The sequence below is a fragment of the Cyanistes caeruleus genome, chromosome 7 (genome assembly GCF_971803275.1).
Source record: "Cyanistes caeruleus chromosome 7, bCyaCae1.hap1.1, whole genome shotgun sequence".
Classification (NCBI taxonomy): Eukaryota; Metazoa; Chordata; class Aves; order Passeriformes; family Paridae; genus Cyanistes; species Cyanistes caeruleus.
The window spans coordinates 8,737,467-8,759,557 of NC_141707.1; the positions used below are offsets into that span (position 1 = coordinate 8,737,467).

A 22,091-nucleotide genomic window follows, 5' to 3' on the forward strand; every position below is an offset into this window, starting at 1 on the left:
AAAAGGCATTAATTACATATATATGGATTCAGCCTACCTCTGGCCAAGCACAAATCCTGCTACTCAGTCAGATTTTACACAGAAGAATTCTTACTCTTTATTTTAAAATGATTCTCACATACTTTCCTTAATCCTTAAGGACTGTGTTTAATTTTTTACTTAATATTCTTAATTTCCTCAAATATCCACCTCACCCTTATATCAGAGAATACTAAGAGACACAAAGTAATTTCTTTTTACCATCCCCAACCTCCACTCAAGTGAATGTGCATCACTTAAAGCTATTGACATTCTCCCAAAACAAGCAATGGGAGTTCAAAGACATTGTTCAAAATAGGTAAGAAAAACAAATGCACATCCTGGAGTGCTTCAACCACTGCAGGTATTTCAAACTACAATCTGCCAGGTTTTTTTATAAACCCATGTAAATATTATACATAAAATTTGGACATAAGACAGAAATTACCATTTTTCTAGAGTGGGGAAAAAAATTAGCAGAAGAAATACACAGAAATACAGTTTTTATTTATATATAGTATTATTATATCAAAATGAGAATTATATCAAACTAAAACAAAGCACCACAAATGCCCAAGCAGATTTGTCTGCCTGGGAACAGGTAGTCAAAATGACAAACTACACTTTTTATGAAAAAAAGGAAAAGGATACCAGAAGAGATGCAACATTTTCAGTTATGGAAGGAAAAAACCCAACCCAATCCAATAAAAAAGAAGCACCAGTTTTTCTTAAGCCAGAAATAATTTGGAAGACTAAAGCTCAGCAAATTCTTTAAGGATCAATACTGTACCTTACACAAATGGGCTGCACTGTAATCCAAGTGAAGACATCAATTTGCACAGCTTCATAAATGCTCCACAGAATCCTTATCCCAACCCTCAGTGCAGCTCAGCCTCTGCCAGGTACCACCCAACTGCACAGGTTAGCCATGGAAGCACTGATCACAACACAGGGCTGAAGAGAGAGTCCTACTTAAACCAGAGCACTTCACATGCCAGCATTTGCTGCACTTGGAAATTCTTTCATTTTCCTGGAATGCTGACTTGAAGGACGTTCCTTCAACGAGGTTAAGCAAAAGATGAAGTCAAAAGCATCTCTGCTGCTTTCTGCAGTGCTGTGGCAGGTTGAGCTGTGCTGCCCAGCCAAGCTGGGCTTTGTTCCTCTCTCCAAAGCCTGGGGCTGGGGCTCTCCCTGACAACTGTTCCCCCCCTTGCCCCCAGAGCCTCAGGGGGATTTACCCATCATATGGGTTTTTTGTGATCCCTCATTTCTTCCAAAAAGAGCCACTTTGCCACATCTGGTACACTGGGGCCACAGCTGCTGTCATTTAGCCTCATTTTATCCTGAGTTACTGGATTACACAAAAGCAATCTGAGGTTCCTCGGCCTCAGCAAAGCACCTGGGGAGGCTGCATAAAGCCAGAAACTGGGCTGAGCTGTTAGAGCTCTGTTTGGAAGAGATCTTTACTTGAAATATCTTAAGTATCATAAAATATATATAGTAAAATATGTCAGAAGTGCCAAGAAAATTAATCTAGACAGAGATGAAAGTGTTAGCATTTCTTAATATGATCTAAAAAAAATATATTCTTCATTAGTATACATAAGAATCTGTCATGCAGTTGCACTGACTCTACCCAGGCATGGTTCTATTCCACCATGTTAGCACTAGACCTAACAGAATCCTAATGCCAAATTCACTAAACAGAACTGAGAATGGATCTGTGAGAGCATGACACTTGCTAAAGACACAGAAATGGCTCCTGGTCCCCAGTTTGCAGAGCTCAAGAGCAGAAACATTTCTAAATGAACTGACTGTACATTAAACATGGATGAACCTAACCAGCTGGATCAGCTCTGCCGGATGAAACCTTTAAGAACTGCACTGTTTGGCCACTGGTGAGCACAGTCACAATCACAGGTCCACCACCTTGACTGCAGAAATTTTGCCAGTTCCTTCAGGACAAAGTCACAGGCATGAACACTGGCTTCTGCCTGCAGAGGCTCCTGGAAAGCAGGCAAGCTGCCAGTCTAAAACATAAACTCACATGTCATCTGTAGAAGTATTTAAAGCATATCTCCCATGGTTCTGGGATAGGCTGTCATTGTATTTGAAAAGTTGGTGGAGGTGGAAGAATCAGTTCAGCAGACACCCTTGCTAATTCTACGTCTTAAACAACCTTTATAAAAAAGTTGCTGAAGATGAACCAAAGATCAATATACAAATCCTTTAAGATAAACTGTAAAAACTTTGGAAAAGATGGAAGAAGGTTAAGGAACAACTTCAGAAATTGAACAGTCTAAAGAAAACTGGAAGTGGTTTGGGACATATTTTCTCCATACGCACAGCTGTGAGCATCAACCTGGGACACACAGGTGTGCCACCAAAAAATTCTGCCTGTGACAGTTCAACAATCACTTTTATTTAACCCACAAGCTTTTATCACCACCTAAACCTAGGAACCAGAACAACTCCTCCAAACCTACTACTAGTACCCATTCCCAGATGTGGTTACCTGGGACATGTTCTCTAGATACTACATTTGTGTAAATCAGGTAAAAGCCAAACTGATCAACAGGCAATAAAGGAAGTAGAAGAGGAAAACCATTACTTGCAATTAAAAAAAGTTTTGGCTCTCCAAACTATAGAGCAGCCAACACTTACAACCATGATTGAGATATGGGTCTGATTGAGATATGGGTCATGATTGAGATAGGTCTGTGCCTACCATATCTGATAGGTCAACTGATACCTTAATTTAGTTTGCATATTGAGCTAAGTGAAGTGTGAAAACATCTTGATTGGAATCTTTCATATAACAGGAATCTCTTTAAAATGGAAATGACATCTGATCACTTCATATGGTGATGCAGTTAACTAAGCCAATAAAAATTCTATTTCAAAGCCCCTATTTGAAACATCCTGAGAATGTCACAATGCCTTTGTGTCTCAATTTGGCATCCACGATCTCAGGACCAGGCCAACCAGGAATTTTGTGGCAAAATTAAAATAGGGACGGGTGTGACAAGGATATCTGAAAAGTAAGAGTTTAATGGCAAACAAAAGTGAGAAAAAGCTGTACACAGCATAGGGATGATCCTCAAAGACCTGGTAGTGGGTCAAACATCACAATCTGTATAACACAAGTAATCAATCGTGAATGAGAACCACAAACACTACCATATATGTCAAACATCCAATCATGAATAAGAACTCAAAACATAACCTGATATAGAACTAACATATTAACATAACTATACCCACAGTCCTGTTCTCTTTGCTATAACCTAACTAGATGTTTCCTATGGCCTTAAATCAATTGTTAACTCAAGTTGGCCAACTCCCACACCCTTGAAGCAGTATTAGAAGTTTAGCATGATTTCACTGAAAATGTATGTTACTGGTAATTCTTAATTTGCAGCAGGACTTGAATCCCTTTGAGGGAATTTAAGTTATCAAAGTATAAAACTTGTGTGATGTAAAAGTGGCAGCATGGACATATACAACTATATAAATGCAGAATTTCCTTAAACCTTTGCACATACAACAGAATCACTGAAACATCAAGTTCTAGACCCTAGACAAATACTGACTAGCTAATTATATGTATCTTAATGACAGAAAGGGAAGGAATTTGACCAATATGTTAATAGCAAAAGATATGGTTTTCCACTCTGTTCACAATTACATGGTGGAACTATATTTTACAGTACCATTAACTGCCTAATAAATTGGGGAAGGAATTAGCAAAACCAATAAATTTAGTTTGATCAAGCCATTAGACATTTTGCAATTAGCAAAGCAATCCAAAGTAACATTCAGAATTAGAAAATTTGAAATTAGAATAATAAAATTCTATTCTTACAAATTTACATATCACCTTTTCACCTTGAGGTTTCAAAGCAGATGCAGGACAAAGGCCCTGCTTGTATTTTAGGACTTTAAAAACCCAAGGAGGGTGAATCCTGCAGTTCAGGGAGGATACATACAACCCTTACTTGTGAACTGTGTGTGTACGTAGGGAGAAGAGAGAGCTGCTCCTTTTACAATCTGGAAGTGCCTGGCTTAAACACTCATTTGCTTCATCTGCCAGGAGTCAGCGTTTGACAGCATGAAAGAAGGTTAAATAACTGGATCACAAAAGCAGCCTTAGCAGCAGTTTCTAGGCTCAGTTAAGCCAAATTAATGACTTGTTCTTCCACTGCTGTGGTAAATCCTTAAGCTTGGTCTACAGGGAGACAGGGAAAGCTCTAACTCTACCACTTCCCCTCTACGCTGCTGGAGCTCCCTGCAGAACACAGACACAGACTGACAGATGCCAGCTACGGTACACCTGGGGGTGAACAACATCTATCACACCAGCTACCACTTCCAGTTCTCATTATCACAGAATGAGAATTATCAAGGTTGGAAAAGACCTTCAAGATCATTGAGTCCGTGATCAAAAATGCTACTTCAAAATAATCAAAATTTCAGTGTACTACAGAAATGAAAACACTCAGAGTTTCTGTTTGTCACTTCCTAGATACATCAAGGATAAAATATCAAAGTAGAATAACTGTCTGACATGTAGTAACCAACTATTATAATGAATGAGACCAGAAATAATTGCCTGAACTAAGTAATTCTATAGTATCCCCCAAAATTCCATGAAAACTGCCTCCAAAGATGCAAATCTTGACACAATCAGGTATGGAGGAATCATAAAAAAAAAGCCTTTCTAAAGCACAGTTTCTTTTCCTTTAACATTCTTCACATACTTATTATATCAGGCAAAGTGATTAATTAACCCAATGAAGATACTTCAGACTGTTAAACTTGTATGAAGCTTTATTTTTATGGTCTGTTTTTGGATGTCAGCAACATTGATTTTTTTTTTTTTTGTCCTCCACTAATATGCAAGAAGTTGCCCCATCAGCCACAAATATTTTACGAGAAAAAGAGCATTTCATACTTACTACTTGCAAAAAGCTTGTATTTAAATTTTGGTAGCAACCACAAAGACCACAGCAAAGGTGCCATTTAGGTATGATGCACCACACTAAAGACTGAAGCAGACTGATGCAAAAATCCATGACCATGGAAATATGCAACTCATAAATAAGACCATGAAAATCATTTAAAAACACACCAGCAAACTCCAAAATACTCAAACAGCATCACAACTCTCAAAATTCACCAAGTATGTTAAAAACATACAATGAGATGGTCTGTAACCTGCAGTGTTTACTCCATACACAAGTTATTTCAATCTGTATACTATGAAACTTTTTCAATTAACTTCTAGATCTGGGTTTCAGATTTGATTAGTTTCCTGGCATGTCAATACCATGCCCTCAAATGCACTGTAAAACTATGCTTTTAGGGAAAAGATTTACAGTTAATCTTGAAATAACTGGGGTGAGGGGGGTGGCTACTGGGCAAAATTTTATGGTGAATGCAGACACTTTGACTTCTTAAAATAAAACATTGGCATGTTTAAAAAAAAACCAACCAAACAACCCAAACTTCATCAGTATTCATGTTGAAACTACATAAATAACATAACACAATATGATTTTACTAATAAATCTGACCTCACTAATATACTGGGTGCATATAAGTCATCTGACATGATCACAAAGAATCAGATGAATGATTCAGAGATCCTGGCTGAACTACAGGATGATAAACTGAAAAAAAAAACAAACCAAAAAACAAACCAGCTGAATTATTCACAGAAGGAGGCAGCAAAGCAAGCCAGCTGGTGCACACAAACATCCTCTCATGGCAGGAAAAAAACCCCATCAATCCTTATTAGAACCAGAACAGTTAAGTGCTTGCACCCTTGAGAAGCCCCAGCATGGGTCCATCCCTGTGCTGGCTAAACTTATTTACAATTTATTTCCAGTTGCAACACTACTTATTAAGTGTATTTTCTGATGAAATGGAGCTCTCCCTGAACAGTATGAACCAAACATTGGCAACAAAATGATGAGCAGGGAGGTTGGACCAGATGACCCACTGTGGTCCCTTCCAACTGGCCCATTCCTTGATTCTGTGGTTTCTGCCAACTGGACCTTTTTTATCTGTTAAAAAGAGCCAAAGGAAAGCCAGGTTTGGCTGCAGTCTCAGATGCTCAAGCCCCCAGCCAGCACCTGTTTGAGGCTGAATGTAACATGCTGATCCCAGGCTGCTGCCAAGGCAGGGGCTCAGCAGCAGTATTTTCTATGAAGTAAGGTTTGTTAAAACCTTATTTGTGAAATGCAGCTTTATCACAACAAAGTACTGAACACAAGAATAATTTTTAAATCAGCTGCTTAGGAACAAATCATGTCTGGGAGAAAAGGTGAACCAATTCCAGTACATATCAAACATGTTTCCAGAATGTTCCATGCAGTGATCCCCATATAATCAAAGGCCTGAAAAATCCTTTTTTTGCAGTAACATATCCTTACCAACATTAATGATGATCTGGAAGAGATAGATTGGCAGTATCTTAAGTCACTTATTCTTCCTTACCACCTCTGCCTCATCTTTGCAATTGCTGTTTCCCAAAATATGCATATGGATTCTGTCCTGCATATTTTGATCCTCTATCCATGTATTTGATGTCATTGCCTCTAAATGTCCTTACCAAGCTACTTGATTATTTACCTCTACTAATTCTACTGTAAGATAAAAAGTATTTGATTGTCAATTGGATGAGAAATAAAAGTGCCTTTAACTAGACCAAACCTGAGAAATCTACTAAAAATGCTGCCATGTGGGAGGTGGTCACATTTATTGAATCAGAGAATGGTTTGGAGAGAAGGGGCCTTACAGCTCATCTAATTTCAATATCCTTCTACGGTCACACTTTACACTAAACCAGGTAATTACTTATAATTTATAGTTATTATATAATGAGTGTTATAATACCCACAATATTATTAAAGTACTATAATTTACTATGATAATAAAATTAATATAATTTATAATTCCCTTATTGAGGTCATATCATTTAACTGTTTTTCAATTCATTCACAGTGACTTCTTACCTTTCCAGCTTCTTACTATCACATCACTAACTGCAATACATCTATTTTTTTCCTGTATTCCCCCATGGGAGTTACTCACAGTCCATGCAAAAACCTGTATTCTCAAGTCTTCCCCATTCCCATAGGCTGACCTCCTCCTGTCCTAAGATATGCTCATCTATTTCCTGCCAAATTACACCTCTGGTTTTCTGGTGGCCAATTTCTTACTCTTTTGAGTCTGGGAAACAGACAGAAGACAGAAAAATACCAGTAAATTATTCAGAAAATCTGTACTAGAACAACCATGAATGTCAGACAGGCAACTCAGTTTAGGTTTTCCTTTTCCTCCTCTCACATGTGATCTCTCTATGTCCACACCATGGATATTCACTGAGGGTTTATGTCAAATCTGGTGTGCAGCTTTGGTGCTGTCATTAATGCCAGCACTGTTGAATGGTCACTTAAATGTGCTGAAAACTCTGTCCATCATGAGGGTGGCTGAGCAGGAATGCAGCAGCAGAACTGTGAGAAACAGAAGCAGGTAGGCAAAGGGTGTGGATGCAATGGGAAGAGAGGGACCTGCTCCCTTTTGGATGCCCCAAAAACAACTACCGAGGACACATTCTTCATCAGGCCCCTCAAAAACCCACAGCATAACAAAGCTTCAATTAAACAAAAAGTTTCAACAAAACCTAGTTTCAAGGAAGCAACAAAACACCAAAGTTCTTCCACTTGACACCAAACAGTTCTGCTTTCCTCAAGCTCTTCCATTACAAGCAGCTTTTACCACCACAGCTCCTTAACACTGAGCACTATTAAGTAACTACAAATCATTTAATCACTTGGAATCTCTTTATTGAGATAAAAAGATTGCAAGCAATTCCCTTAAAACAATATTCATCTATGAACTTTGGAAAGTTCACGTATTTGATGCCTCAACAGTGAAGGCCAGTACAAAAAACCCACCAATGCAGTGCTACCCAGTACTAACACACCACACTGAGTGTCCAAAATGCAAACTTAAATTATTACACTTACAAAGACAAATACTGGAGTACAAAAATATCAGATTTAAGCTTATCCATTGAGTCCAACAAAGACCCTTGCGTGCAAGTAGTAGGAAAATCTACATGACTACGTTTATTTTTCAGCAAGACCCATGACTCATTCAGGGCACTGAGGAGACATTGTTCAATAAACAGAACATTGAATAGGTATCTGTTTTGTTTAATTCTTTTTGCCAAGAGAGAAAAGGCTTCAGAATGCAGGAGCTCATGAACAGGAAGGTCATGGATAAAGGCAGAGATTGGTGGTACTTGTGAAGGAGAAGTTACCACCTGTTTCAACTTTTTCATCCTAAACCAGAAAATCCCCAATTGTTTATACTCATAACAGTCTTATCCAGACATGTCACAGTACGAAAAGTCACCTAATCCTGAATTCAGATCTAGTCTGAGTGTGGATTTATTTCCAACCTCCTCCAAGATCATCAGCAGCACCTCTTGCTGGTTTTGAAACCTGGTAAAGCATCAACAACCTGCTGGATGCTTGGGACTGGATGCAGGACAGAAAGCAGGACCACCCAAGGTCTTCAAAACCAAACCAAGCCACAAAAAAACCCTCAAAAAACCCCAAACCCAAGAAGAGATGCTACTGTTCACATGGAAGTCAGTACCTTCAAATATCTGCTTTCACCTTGCATAAATCTGCATTAAAATAGTTTCAAGACACATGCAGAATCAAGCAATCTACTGTTGTTTTTCACACAATCTCCTGCATTTAAACTGAGGCAATTGGAATATATATATATATATACACACATCAGTAAAGAACTGTTACTCCTTTTCCCACATCTTTGCCTGAAAAACCCTTCAAAGTTATAATAACTTGGAGGGAGAGGATCATATTTTCCATTCCAAGGGAGGCTCCTGCTTTCCTTAGCAGACCCCTGTCTTTCAAACCAAGACACCTCCAGAAGAATAAGACTGAAAACAAGAAATTCTCAAGAAATCTCAAGAAATTCTATTAATTTCAGGCTAATACAACATCCCTAAAAAAATTCCCCAAGTCACTGCAGGTGGGAAAGAAAAAAGAAAAAGTCATTTCAAAGTCAGTAACTCTGCATGCAGATTTTCCTTAGGATCCTGGTGTTACATTCTCTGTTGTGAGCAAAAAAAAAAAGTTCACTACAAAAACCACCAGTAAAGGCCCTTCCTGCAGAAGCTGGAAATCAGCAATGTTATTAACATGGTGTCAAGATCCAGTAAGATCTACTGAAAGGTCAAAAGAAGGTTAAAGGCATCAACACAACATTCTTCTGTCAAATTACATATTCTATGCTTAATTCTGTGTGTATGCCTCACTTTCAATAGCCCTCAAAGACCTGCTGCTCAGAATCTCTTTATAAACTCATGCATTCAAGATTCTCCAGAAGTGTCATGTGAAAGCCTAGACAAAGGAAACTTTCTTGAAACACCTAAAAAAACCTCAAGATGAGTCTCAAAGGTGTAACACCAATTCCTATGAAGATACTAACTGGATTTCCTTTAAACCTAAGTTTTCCTCAGTCTCAAAATGCAACCCACTTGCATTTACCATAAACACCAATTGCTAATTCCACTGAGTACATATTACTTCACTGTTACTAAAAGTGTCTACAAACTGACAAATCTGCAGAAGTTACTACACTATCACCAGGTTTATCATCTGAAGGTAGTATGTAACCATGATTTTTTTGGGGTTTGGCAGGTTACCCTCCCCTCTGGTCACAATGTAAAAGCATTGTGCTTACAGAAATATCTATTTAAATTACTCTGAACTATGTTTTGCTGAAGATGTTTTTACTAATTACAAAACAGCAACATTAACTTCAAGTGAACTGTCATACCATCCTTCTAGCCCAAAATTTGGCCATGGTCTTTACACAGCATCAGGTAACAATTTCACTGCAATCATTCTCCCAAATATGACACCCACTGATGAGGGCCACAAAGTAAGTTCTCAAAAAAGTAAGTTTTGCAGCTCGTAGCTTCCCTTATGAAAGGGCATTGAGAACCTATTTCATGTGATGAACACAATTTTGATAGCATCAGTACTGCATGAGTCATCAATCGATCTCACAGTCCCCTTCCATCACCCCAGGGAATTATCTCATACCGATTCAGAACCTCTCTTTATTTTGCAGTGTCAAAACATTGCTTGTTTGAACACAGCAAGGCTATCTCTTGTAATGAGTCAGTTTATTGGGCTTCCCAAAATGCACCAGCTGCACCAACATGTGACTGCAGCGCTGCAGAGTACAGCTCCAAGTTGAGCATAAAGTGTATATCAGTTCACTATTAACAAATATTCACTAAAGAAAGGAAAACCCTCCAAAAAACCTCGTGGGTCATTATTATTAGTGCTGAATATTTTGGACAGAAGTGCATAAAACCAAGAAAAGGCTCTTTCCACAGAGGAAAAATCTACCTGTTTGTAGCATAATAGTGGCTAAAATGCCCTAACCCAAATAAATGGTACAAGTTGCCCTGATGTAAGAGCTTGCACATGGAAGATGCTGTAGGGCACAGAAAACATATAATGATCACAAGAACAAGTTGTCAGTTATTAGCTATTCACAAGTTTTGTACATTTAAAATGATTTTTAATTTTTTTCCCTCTGGATGCAGTCCAGGGAACACTGGTCCTGCCAGGAAGAAGAAGCAGCAATATGGCAGCTGTCTAAGTACATACTCAGCCACTGAGTTTGTCAAATCTAATTTATATGGCTTCCATTTTAAATAAAAATACAAGACTATTTATTTCTTACTACTATCTACCATTTTCTGGTTTCACTAAGCATTCTGCTACTTCTCCTTTGTCTCAAACCAGCCTGTAATCACCTCATCCCAACTACCCTGCTACAACTCTGCAATACAGACTTCTCACAGTTTAAGAGCCATATAACTTTGCAAGGATAAAAGTAACATACAAGGATTTATATACAGACATTTTATAATTTAAATGATTATTTATAATCTTAACAGTAATTTAAGATTAGAATATTGAGTCACAGCTACAAGCAAATACAGAATATGTCTGTCAAGGAAGGCGTTTGTAGTTTTGCTGGGGTTGTGCCACAAGTTACTTACATTGTAATTAATAATGAGGTAAAAATCAAATAAAAATCAATTCCACTGGAAAAAGGCAACATCCATAGTGATACCTTTTGCAGATCTTTGTCCCAGCCCCTGCCTCCTGTAAACACCTTAGGTATACTTAAGGTATTCCCAGCACCTTAAGTTCTTCTTTCAATTAGCAGAATCTAAACATTCTGAAGGGCAAGTGAAAACATCTTCTGATACTAAGGGAGGAGTCTCATTTGTTAGTGGACAGTCTCAGGCACTGATATATTGATGTCCTGTGGAAATCAAATCAGAGCCCTGTCAATATCTGCTAAAGCCCAAATCTGAAGAAAACTATGACTTTGCATTTATTTAGGCAATAGTTGCTGATACATCTAATCCTGGCTTCACAACTGTGAGAAGTCTAGAATCACAAATACGATTTGTTTTAACCACTAAGTTCATCAGAAGAGTCTCCTGTTTAAAAACACCCATTTCCTTAACACATTCCTTCATCTGTTGCACGATCACACTGGTTGATTACTATAAGTAATGCTTAAACAGACCATTTCATTAAATTATTCATGAAAAGTAAACCAAACCCTCTCTAACAAGGAGGCTGTAGATGGAAAGTGAGCACAGGGATAACAGCACCATGGCCTTGATTCCTGTGCTATTGCTCAAACCGGTATGGCCAGCCACAGATCTGGATCTGACCACCACAGAATATATTATTTCTCAGTTTACCAAACTGCTCAAGGCAGACAAACACACAGCAAAAATACAATACACAAACCCACAGCAGACAAACTAATTTTGACCTCACTGGTGTTTCTGTGTACACAGTCAGCTGAGACTATGTAGAGTCAAACTGGGAGGACCTCCAGAGTGAAGCTCTTAACATGCTTGCACTAGACCAAGGCTGGGGAGGGGAGACAGGGAAAAAAACCCCAAGCTCCTGCCAGGAGTGATTCTGGGGTCATCTACTTGACTCTCAAGAAGTTTCAAGGTCATGCATTTTACTACACAGACATCTAACCAAGAGGCAGTAGAAAAAAGGCAAAGAGCAAGAATGAGCATCCCCAAGCACAACCATTTTTAACTCAACCACAACTAGCTGTTTATAAAGTTTAAGCTTCTTCATGATTTTTACTTAGCAAATTAGAGCTTAGGTAAAAAAAAATCAGAAAAGATGTTCACACCTAAATTTGCTTTTTTCAAATACTGTTTTTGAAGGAAGAATGAAGAAAAAAATCTTTAGTGAGCTGCCATCTCTGAAAACTCTGAAAATACTCTAAATAATCTTTGCAAGGTGAAGTAACTCCCACCAAATACAAATCATACACAAACATCTGAAATGAGAAACTTCAGTAGTTTTGTTAGACAACACGTAATTGCCAACAAATGCTTTGTGGTCACAACACCTTTTCTTAACCCTACCAAACTGTGTGCTTCCACAACATGGACTGTGGTTGCTTTCTTTGCAACCACACATTCTGGTGCTTTCTAAGCATTTCTTACTCTTTATAGTGTCAGGCAGAAATCTCATCATGTGGGACTTTGACAGAACTCCACCATAATACACAGGCAGCTGGTAGATATGGAGCTGAAGCCCCTCCAGTTATATTCAACCCACCCCCCAACACAGGTTTTCATTTCTCTATAAGCAAGTAACTTCTCAAACATGATTTGATAAAATGCTGAGCTGGCTGGTATTTTCCCTGTGTCTGATGAATCCTAGATCTGTGGGACACAAACATACTGATTATGATTTATGGGAGCTTTCATATTTCAAGTTCTAGGACAAAATGCTGCTACAATCAGCAAGTCCTACGTTTCATTTGAGGCTGGATTCACAACAGATTGAAGGAACAGCCGTACAGATACAGGCAGACGCTGAAAAAATTTATTTCGGGTATGGATTCAAGTTGCAGCTAAGCTGAAGTATTGGCACCCTCTTTCACTCTTCTGCCCTCAACCCAATCCAGCTCTGAGGCCATATGGCTGTAAGTAGGAAAAAGGAAAAAATAAAAAAAACATTAAAAATTTGAGCCACAGTGAATTATAATAAAAAGTCAGAAAAAAAAAGATTATTTGCATCTGTCTTCATAATATTAATAACAATAATAGCTATTAGTATCTTTTTAGTGTCCATAAACAGCAAATCCTACAAGAGGCAAATTTTTGCCAGACATCACTGGCATCCAGCAGAACACTGAACAAAAACTCCCTGCTAGATGAGGCCCAACTGGATTCACCTGGTGTTGGAATTCTCTTCAAGTTCTTAAAGGGATGTACACAGAGATTATCAAATAGAAATGTCTTGACCTTTAGAAGGTAACAACAGACATAGAAGATTAAGAGCTGCTTCTTTGTTCACTGAATTGTAAATCACAGATACCCACTACAAGGCACAAGCTTCCACACAGGAAAACAACAACAAAAACCCACAGAAGCTTAAAATCTTTGTGTTCTGTGGAGCACTGCTGAGGAAACAACATCTTGAGAAAGAAGGAAGGTCATAATGAAGCAGTGAGCAAGTGATAGAAGGATATGATGATGATTTGGGGGCTTTAATTATTCAGTCACACATTTCAACTTGGTCCTCTGAATTCTGCATTGCAGAACTGCATTGTTAGACCTCTGCACAGGAGAATCACATAGTCTATTTCACTGCACACCATGGTGGGGTAACAGCTGGACTCCATGAACTCTGAGGTCTTTTCTAGCCTAACCAATTCTATGATCTTTGCATTTGGATCTGCAATCATCATGCCTAGAAAACTCAGGTGAATGCACCAAATTTATGTTTCCTCAAGAGCTACAACCCCTGTGCCAAGAAACTGTCAAATACTTTGATACTTATTCCAAGGTAAATACAAGGGTTCTTAATAACCAAATGACTGTCATGTAATCAAGAGAGACTGGTATGTTTTCCCTCTCATTTGCATACAGGTATATTAAAGTCTCTCAGTACCAGAACTGGGTGATACATCTGTAACTCAGCTGTATTTAATGTCATCAAGCAGACACCTTCTTTAGTCCAAGAGATGCTGTAGCCCATCCTCAATGAAATCACATTTAAGAACAGCCAATTCCTTTAAAAACCAAACTAACCCAAAGATAAAAAATCTCCCCAACAGCATTTTAACTAGCAAATTGAAAAGACAGTCGCTTCATGATCTCAGGATTGGCAGAGCTTAATTTAGGTCTAGGGGAAGGATAGGGAGGTAGAACATAGGATAATATTCAATGCTAATTTTATAAAGGTCTATTTACTTCATAAATGTGCATTCATAATTTTAAGGAAAGCTTATCTTTGCACAAGAACACCTGGAAGAAAATGTATTTCCTTTAATTTTCTTAATGTACAGAACATACAAAAGTATGGTTGCCATCATACTTTTGTTCCTCACCAGGTTTTAACCTTCCTTGCCAAAGCAAGATATAAAAGAATAACAAGACTTCTACTCTAACACAAGGATGAGATTAATTTAAACACTGGTTAACTACAGCAGAAATCCAGAAGACAACCAATAAAAGCCCCAACCACCTAACTGCCTGAATTTGAAATTCTGCTTTGATGGGAAATGAAATTAATGACCTAGAAATCCCAGTTTTCCTGGTTCAGAATCTTCTATTTCCTCACAGTGATAAAGGTAACAGAACAGTACATGTAGTCCTTTTTTCTGCAAGCCTTTAGGTGCATCATCATCATTCTTAAGCTGGAAGCCAGAGCCAACAAAATAAGACTGGATGTCCTCACTGCTCACAAAACTGTTTCATTAGAAATAGCTAAAGGTAAGAAGTGTGAGGATACTGTCAGCTAAGATTAGATACCTTACTACGTGCTCACAATGGTAAAACCTACCATGGGATGGCTGGAGACCTACCCTGTGCCTCATGCCACTGCCCAAACACCATCCTGGGACTTGAAAAGCAGGTCCTTTGGAGGCATGGCACCCCTGAGAGGATTGAGTTGGACAACAGGACTCGTTTCAAGAACAGCCTTATAAACAGCTGGGCTAGGGAACACGGCATTGAGTGGGTGTACCATATCCCTTACCATGCACCAGCATGCACCAACTGAGAAAGCTGAACAGTGCAATGGACTGCTCAAAACCAGCTTGAATGCACTGGGCAGAGAGACTTCCAAAAATTGGGAGCTGCATTTACTAAAGCCCACCTGATTAGTTAATGCCAGAGGCTCCACTAACCGAGCTGGACCTGCCCAATCTGAACCCTTGTGAAGAACAGAGATAAGGCTCCAGTGGTACACATGAGAGTTATCCTGGGAAAAACTGTTTGGGTTAATTCTGCCTCAGGCAAAGACAAACCCATCTGTGGGGTTGTCTTTGTTCAGAGAGCAGGTTGCACCAGGTGGTGCAAAAGGATGGAGAGACACGATGCATCCCTCAAGGAGACCTCGTTTTAGGGTGAACCACCTGTCACACTGTGCCTGTAGCTAAATCTAGGTATATGTATAAAATTGGGGCAATGCGTGTATGTACTTAGTTTAAAAGTTTAAGTTTGATGTAACATGTTGGTATGGGAAAAAATTCAGGGTGGACAATGTTAGAGGTTAGAATCTTTTTTTTTCCCCCCTCTCAGAGAATTTTCTCCCATATACTGCCTAAGAGATCTACCACCAGTACTTAGGAGAGACAAAAGATGTAGCCAAGGAAGAGGGGGAGGGCTGCAGCTGGCTGCATTCTGGTAGCTGAGGGGCTTTCCCTTGGGAAAGGTGTGAGATTTTGGCTGGGGAGCGAGGGGCTGGGCTCAACTCCTCACTAGCTCTCGGGATCAGAGGGGACAGCCTGAAGGACATCAGCCAGGTGCCCAGACCTGCGGGTGTCAATGTGTGAGAACAAGATTTACTCAGTTTCCATGGGCATTTGGCAAGCCCCAGGTACAATCACACAATTAACAGTTTCTGTTGGAGAGCCCAGAAATTAAGTAAGAAAGATGCTGCAGGTCAAGCTTCACAGACTGCCATCTGTCTCCCCAGTCACAACAGTTCTTCCCACTGACAGCCTCAGATCATATTTATTTCCAAGTATTTCCAAGACTTCCACAGCAGAAAACTACCATTTTAAGATCAAAAAACCTTAACACCTGAATACCGTGATATATCACAAGAAAAACAGGTGCAAGTGTGTGTGGGTGTCTCTTCCTCATCTGATTTCACACAAAGAAATTTAACACCACATCAATACTGTTGATGTAACAAAAGGACCTAAACTTTTCAGCTCTGACCACCACCCTGAGGTTTTATAAGGCATTCTGACAAAAAAAAAGAAGTAATCTTTCATCAGTTTATTTTTTTTAAAAGCCAAATCAAACTAATTACCAAAACTATTTGCTGGAAGTATTGCTGGGATATTTGCAGCAGCCAAAGATATCAGACATTAAATACCATTACTTTTTTCAGGAAATATTTCATAGCTGGTATATTCTTCCACTCAGGAATTACCTGCAGTACCTCAAAATGTGCCAAAAAACCCCAATCCTTGCAAAAAGAAAAAAATCCCCAAAACAATAAAACCCCAGAGAAAGCCTCCTTGTCATGCACACAACTACTTCCTTTCCAAAAAGGGAAATAAAAAGTTGGGATAAAAATCACATGAGAGTCAGCTTTCAGTCCAGGCAGAGTAAACATCTGAAGGGGAAGCAGAGCAACCAGTCCACTGACCACTCCACATAAACTGCATCTTTTACCACTAAAACTCAGCCAGGCTCAGAAGAAACCTATGAGCAGCGTGGCAGGAAGTGAAAAATGCTCCTCCCCAAATCAACTAAGAAATAACTGAGGTTATAATTAAGATGGTAAGCTACATGAAATACTTTTCTATCTCTGAACTAATCCTACAGCCTGTTTGATAGAAGCCATTGAGAACAGTGTTCCCCATCTGTGAGTAGGTGAAGTAATAGAATTTGAACTAGCAAAAAAAATCTCTTAAGCCTGTTTACTTAGGTAATCTCTGACTTGAGTTTCAGCCTAGTTCATAGAATCATTAAGGTTGAAAAAGACCTCCAAGATCACCCAGTTCAAAGTAAGACCAACCTACAAATTCCTAGCAAGCAGAAGAAAATCCAAATCCATATACTTAATGTTTCAAGCTGCAGAAATTCAGACCAAGAAAATGTTATACCACTGACACGCCAGTCAAACACCACCTCAAAGTTGGTACAACTGTATTGTTCTTCCTGCAGTTTTAATCCAATTTTTACTGAACACAAATCTGCTTTTGTGCATCCAAACTCCCCGGACTAACTAGATCAAGGTAGCAACAAGCATCAAAAAATCCCAAGAAAAAAAAGTCGTATGTTATATGTCATATACATAATCATATGTTTTTTTAAGTCCCTGAACTGCTGGCTGTTGTAGATGGGTAATGTGATGGCTGGCTCTCACAATTATGGGATGAATATTGTGTATGTTAAGAGAACTTCTATTGATGCAGAGTTATGTTATTGTGATTTGCTCTCCCCATGGTCCTCTTTCCCCTCCCCCTTGTGTTGTGGCCACTGGAGTCGGGGCATTTTGGGGAAAAGCAGGCTTGTAACTAGAGGGTGCAGCACTGCAACACCTGACCTCCAGTCAAGCTGTAAGAAAGTGATCTCCACTGATGGGTGGCAGAGAAGGAGCTGACTGACAAGACTTTGGGAGAGGCCAAGGGTATAAAAAGCAGAGCATCCATTTTGTAAATGAGCACATGGTGGTTTAGTTCCATGCTCGCAGCGCTGTAATTTTTCTTATACAGTCATTTGTTGTATTTTGTTAAGGTTTAATAAACCTTTGAAATTTTAAAAGTGAGCATCGTTTCTCACATGGCTGAGGGCACTGCCACCACCACCAGCCCTAGAAGATGAAGACAATATGAGCTGACACCAGGTCCTCACTGCTACATGAGCACATCACACAATTTTATCTTTGACTACTTCTATGTATCTTGTCCTTAGATGATAAAGGAACAAGTGAAGCATTCTCCTGCACAGACAACCCAGAAGAAGCAAAAAACGACCCAATTCCAAAGTGGTGTACAAGTACATTTAAGTATATAATATATATAAATATATAATATATATTTAGGTATATAATATATATATATGCATACACATGATGCAGTATCACAGAGCAAGTACAGGTTTTAAAATGCACATTGATGCCTTTCCTACAGAATCTCCACTGCAGATGAGAATTTTTTTAAGAACTGTTTATAACCTTAATTCTTTTTCAGAGCAGGGAAGGAAAAAAACCATACCAAACCTCCAAAATAAACGAACAACCCCCAAAGCACCAATGTTTTATAGTTACTAATAAACAACCTGAAGTACTGGAGCTTCACAGCATCCCCATCATATTCTGACACAGATCCTGCCAGTCTGATTAGGGAACTCTGTATCCTTCCATTACATCAGCATCTTAGAGCCTTAAGATAAGCAAGTGTAGTCCACAGATCCATCAGCTGAAACTCAGCTTAGGTGCCAGGCATGGTCTCAAAACTGTCCTTATCTCCCCAAAAGGTTGTGGCAGATCTCTAAGTTTTCTTTAAAAGATTCACAATTTTTTTTCAACAAGAAAGAAATTGGTCCTGATATAACAAAGCACCACAGTAGCATCATAGTAGGATCACTTTTTATCCTGAACTATTATTTTTCTAGTACATAAAGAATACAAACAATGTCAAGCAAGAGATTAGGATCTTGTAAAGCTGAAGGATTCCTAACCATGCACATGACTGGAATTGTAGCATGAACTGGCATTCCATCCCCATGCAAAATTCTTCTCAGCTGAATGCTCTGCTTAGGATTTTGAGTTGTCTTTAGAAAGCACCAATGTATTCATGTCCCCATTCTTCTCTATAGCTCAATACATACACTTTTCCCAACATTTGCTATGATTATCTGAAGCAAAACCAAAGGAGGAGATTAATCATCTTCCTGACTTATTTTTTACAGGTGAAAATAATGTAATCAAAGAGAACAGACATTATTCCTGCCTCATCACAACACACAATATTTCAATTAACAAAGTACACAAAGTAGAAAGGAACTTGCTCTCACGTTTCTCCTTTTCTCTTTCTCCCTTCACACTTCCTCTCAGATGATGAGAACATCCGCCCAAGTACTGACCTTCTCTAAATTGAGGCATATTTAGCATAAGAAATCTTAGATTGCTATTCCTTCCTCTCCAAGTAAGCAAGTTTTGAGCATTAATGATGGAGGGCTCCATTAAAAGCTGCCCATACAAACGTCAAGCAATGGCAGGATATGAGCACGTAACATATTACCAGATGTTGAAGAACTACTTGCAAATGTCTTCCAGTTTAGGAAAGACAGAAAAGGAGTCACATCTAAGCTCATATAAACTAAGTCTTCAGAGTGATCAAGAAATTCAAGCTCACATTACCACTTCACCCAATCGCTCCATTAATCCAGCAGCTACACAGCAATACACATTCCACATCAGACCCACAGCACTGGGACAATGTGCAATCACTTCAGGCATCTCACGGGTTTAACATATGCAGATCCAGCTATAAAAAAGTATTTTATCACTTAAACGAACACACAGTCAGGAACTACACAGCAGAGGAGCCAGCCTCAGGATATCCCTGCACATGTCAGCAGGCACACAGGAAGAACCACTGTACCCAGCACGGCCATGGAGCACACGGTCCCAGCTCACACGCAGGAACTCATCGAGCACATGCAACAGGGCATGCCAGGTACTGCTTCTGACTGTGCCAGCAGACATGCAGCAACAGGTTACACTTGGACAACAGTCACCCGTCCTACACTTTTCCCCTACCTCTGCACCAAGGCTTCCACACTGGAGATGACGACAGCAGACCTGTGAATAACTTCCGAAACTCTGACCTGAATCAGGCAGCACCTTTAGGTGAAATAGGCCCAGTTTTGCCCAGCTGAAATCTGAAAACTGCAAGGAGCACACTGAATGCTCCTAATCCCAAAACCACAGATGGTATTAACAGGCTTTTAGCTCCTCTATTCAAGGGTGCAGCTTGACAGTTAACTGGGGAAAATGCAATGAGCAACAGCTGACAGAAAATGCTGCCTCAGTCACCACCCCAGCATGTCCTCCTGTACCAAGTGCTTATACCTGCCTGTCTGCAGGATGGGCCACAGCAGAGAATCAGCATGCAAAAAATCCTTTCCCAGTTCTTTAACACAGATACCTCTACTAACACCCACAGGGATCACAAAAGGGCTGTTACCAAACACTGACCTGGAGGTGGAAGGGATGTCTCCTTTACGGGGCTGAAAATCCATCAAATGGTCACAGTGCCCCTTTGCCTGGTACTGCAGTGTCACCTCTGGGCTCACTAATGCACAGGGTGAAGCCCCTCTGCTCTGGAGACAGCCAAGGAGAGCTGGGGGTTTTCAGCCTGAGAAGAGTCTAAGGACACCTCAGGGCCCCTTCCAGTGCCTGAAAGGGCTCCAAGAAAGCTGGAGGGACTTTGGACAAGGGCCTGGAGTGACAAGAGAAGGGAGAATGGCTTCCTGCTGACAAGAGGGCAGGGCTAGATGGCTCAATGGGAAGAAATTCTTCTCTGGGAAGGTGCTGAGGCCCAGGCAGAGGTTGGCCAGAGAAGCTGCAGCTGTCCCATCACTGGAAGTGTTCCAAGGACAAGCTGGATGGGGCTTGGAACAACCTGGTCTAGTGAAGATGTCCCTGCCCATGGCAGGAGAACGGAACTGAACGAGCTTTAAGATTCCAACCCGAACCATTCTATGACTATGAGGTTCTATAAAAACAGATCGAGCATGATCATATTCCTGGCTGTATATACAGTGAAGCACAAAAAAAGTTAGAAATTAATGACAGATACAGAGGGAAAGATTCAAGGTTTTAACTACAGTTAGGAAAAGATACTAAACGGATATGTCTTTCCAGAGTATCCAGCTGCAAGTTAACTGCCCATTTGGAAGAGCTCCTGAGGGGCGCCGGCTGCAGGGGCCGCGAGCGCTCGGTGCAGCCGAGAGGATGGCGGGGCCCGGCGCAGGCCCGCCCGAGCCCGGCGCCACCGCCCGCTCCCAGCTCCCAGCTCCCGGCCGAGGGCTCCGGCAAGAGCGCAGCCCGGGCCCGCCGAGAGCCACGCCGGGGAGCGAAGACGCCGCCGCCCCGGAGCCCTCGGCGGCACCGCAGCCACCCGCGGCCTGCCGGCCGTGCCCGGCCCCACAGCCCGCCCGCGCCCCGCGCCCGGCCCCACTCACCCTCCGACAGCTCCAGCTCCAGCTCGGCCAGGCTCTCGCGCACCTCAGGCGGCAGCGGCACGGCCTCCAGCGCGCAGCCCCCACGCTCCGCCGCCATGGCGCGGGTGGGCGAGCAGCGAGAGGGCCCGGCGGAGCCACCGCCCAGCGCTGCCGCAGGTGGGGCCGGGGGCGGGCCGGAGGCGGGCAGCGGCGGTCCCGGGCCGGGAGGCAGGGAAGGAGGCTGGAGCCGGCCCCGCCGCCCCGCGCAGCCGCTAGCGCAGCCCGGGACGCGCGGCCCGCGCCGGGGGCGGGCCGGGGCCGTGCCGCTGGGGAGGGGCCGCAGCACGGCCCGCCCGCCGCCGAGCCGGCCGCTGCCCTTCGTGTGCCCCCTTCCCTTTTCCTACCCTTCTCGCTGCCTCGGCACCTGCAGTGGCTGAGGCCCCTTTCCTGAATATACCGAAACTGCCCTTTCCCTCCCCACTTCTTCCTCCCAAAGGAAAGTAGGAACTGTGACCGAGCCTGAGCCCACGGGGCCCACCCAGCCCACTGCGTGTTCCAGGATAGGGCATGGACATTTTCACGGCACAGAATTCCACTGTGAGAGCCTGCATGTCAAGTGGTGCCTGGGACTGCATAAAATAAAGAAAGAAAATTAGCGTGTCTTTTCTAAAGCAAACCACCTCTGGAAGGGCAGCAGAGAGCAGCAGGAAGCGTTTGGCTTGGAGGCTGTGTTGAGGCAGTAGCTTTTCCC

General features: G+C 41.2%; 1 protein-coding gene across 14 annotated transcripts in view; it reads right to left on the reverse strand.

The window, feature by feature from the left end:
• The window catches only part of DIP2A (DIP2 acetate--CoA ligase A), a 73,187-nt gene extending 51,555 nt beyond the window's left edge, over positions 1–21,632 (reverse strand). For 4 of the 14 annotated variants that reach the window (XM_086896094.1, XM_086896093.1, XM_086896092.1 and 1 more), the window contains exon 1: positions 21,362–21,623. In XM_086896094.1, the coding sequence (XP_086752220.1) occupies positions 21,362–21,458 (97 nt within the window). In that variant the 5' untranslated portion in view covers positions 21,459–21,623. Of the gene's footprint in view, positions 1–808; positions 1,913–20,372; positions 21,126–21,361 lie in introns of those variants that run through there. The other 10 variants (XM_086896100.1, XM_086896096.1, XM_086896097.1 and 7 more) reach the window with 5 other exon arrangements.
• Between the last annotated feature and the right edge of the window lie 459 nt (positions 21,633–22,091).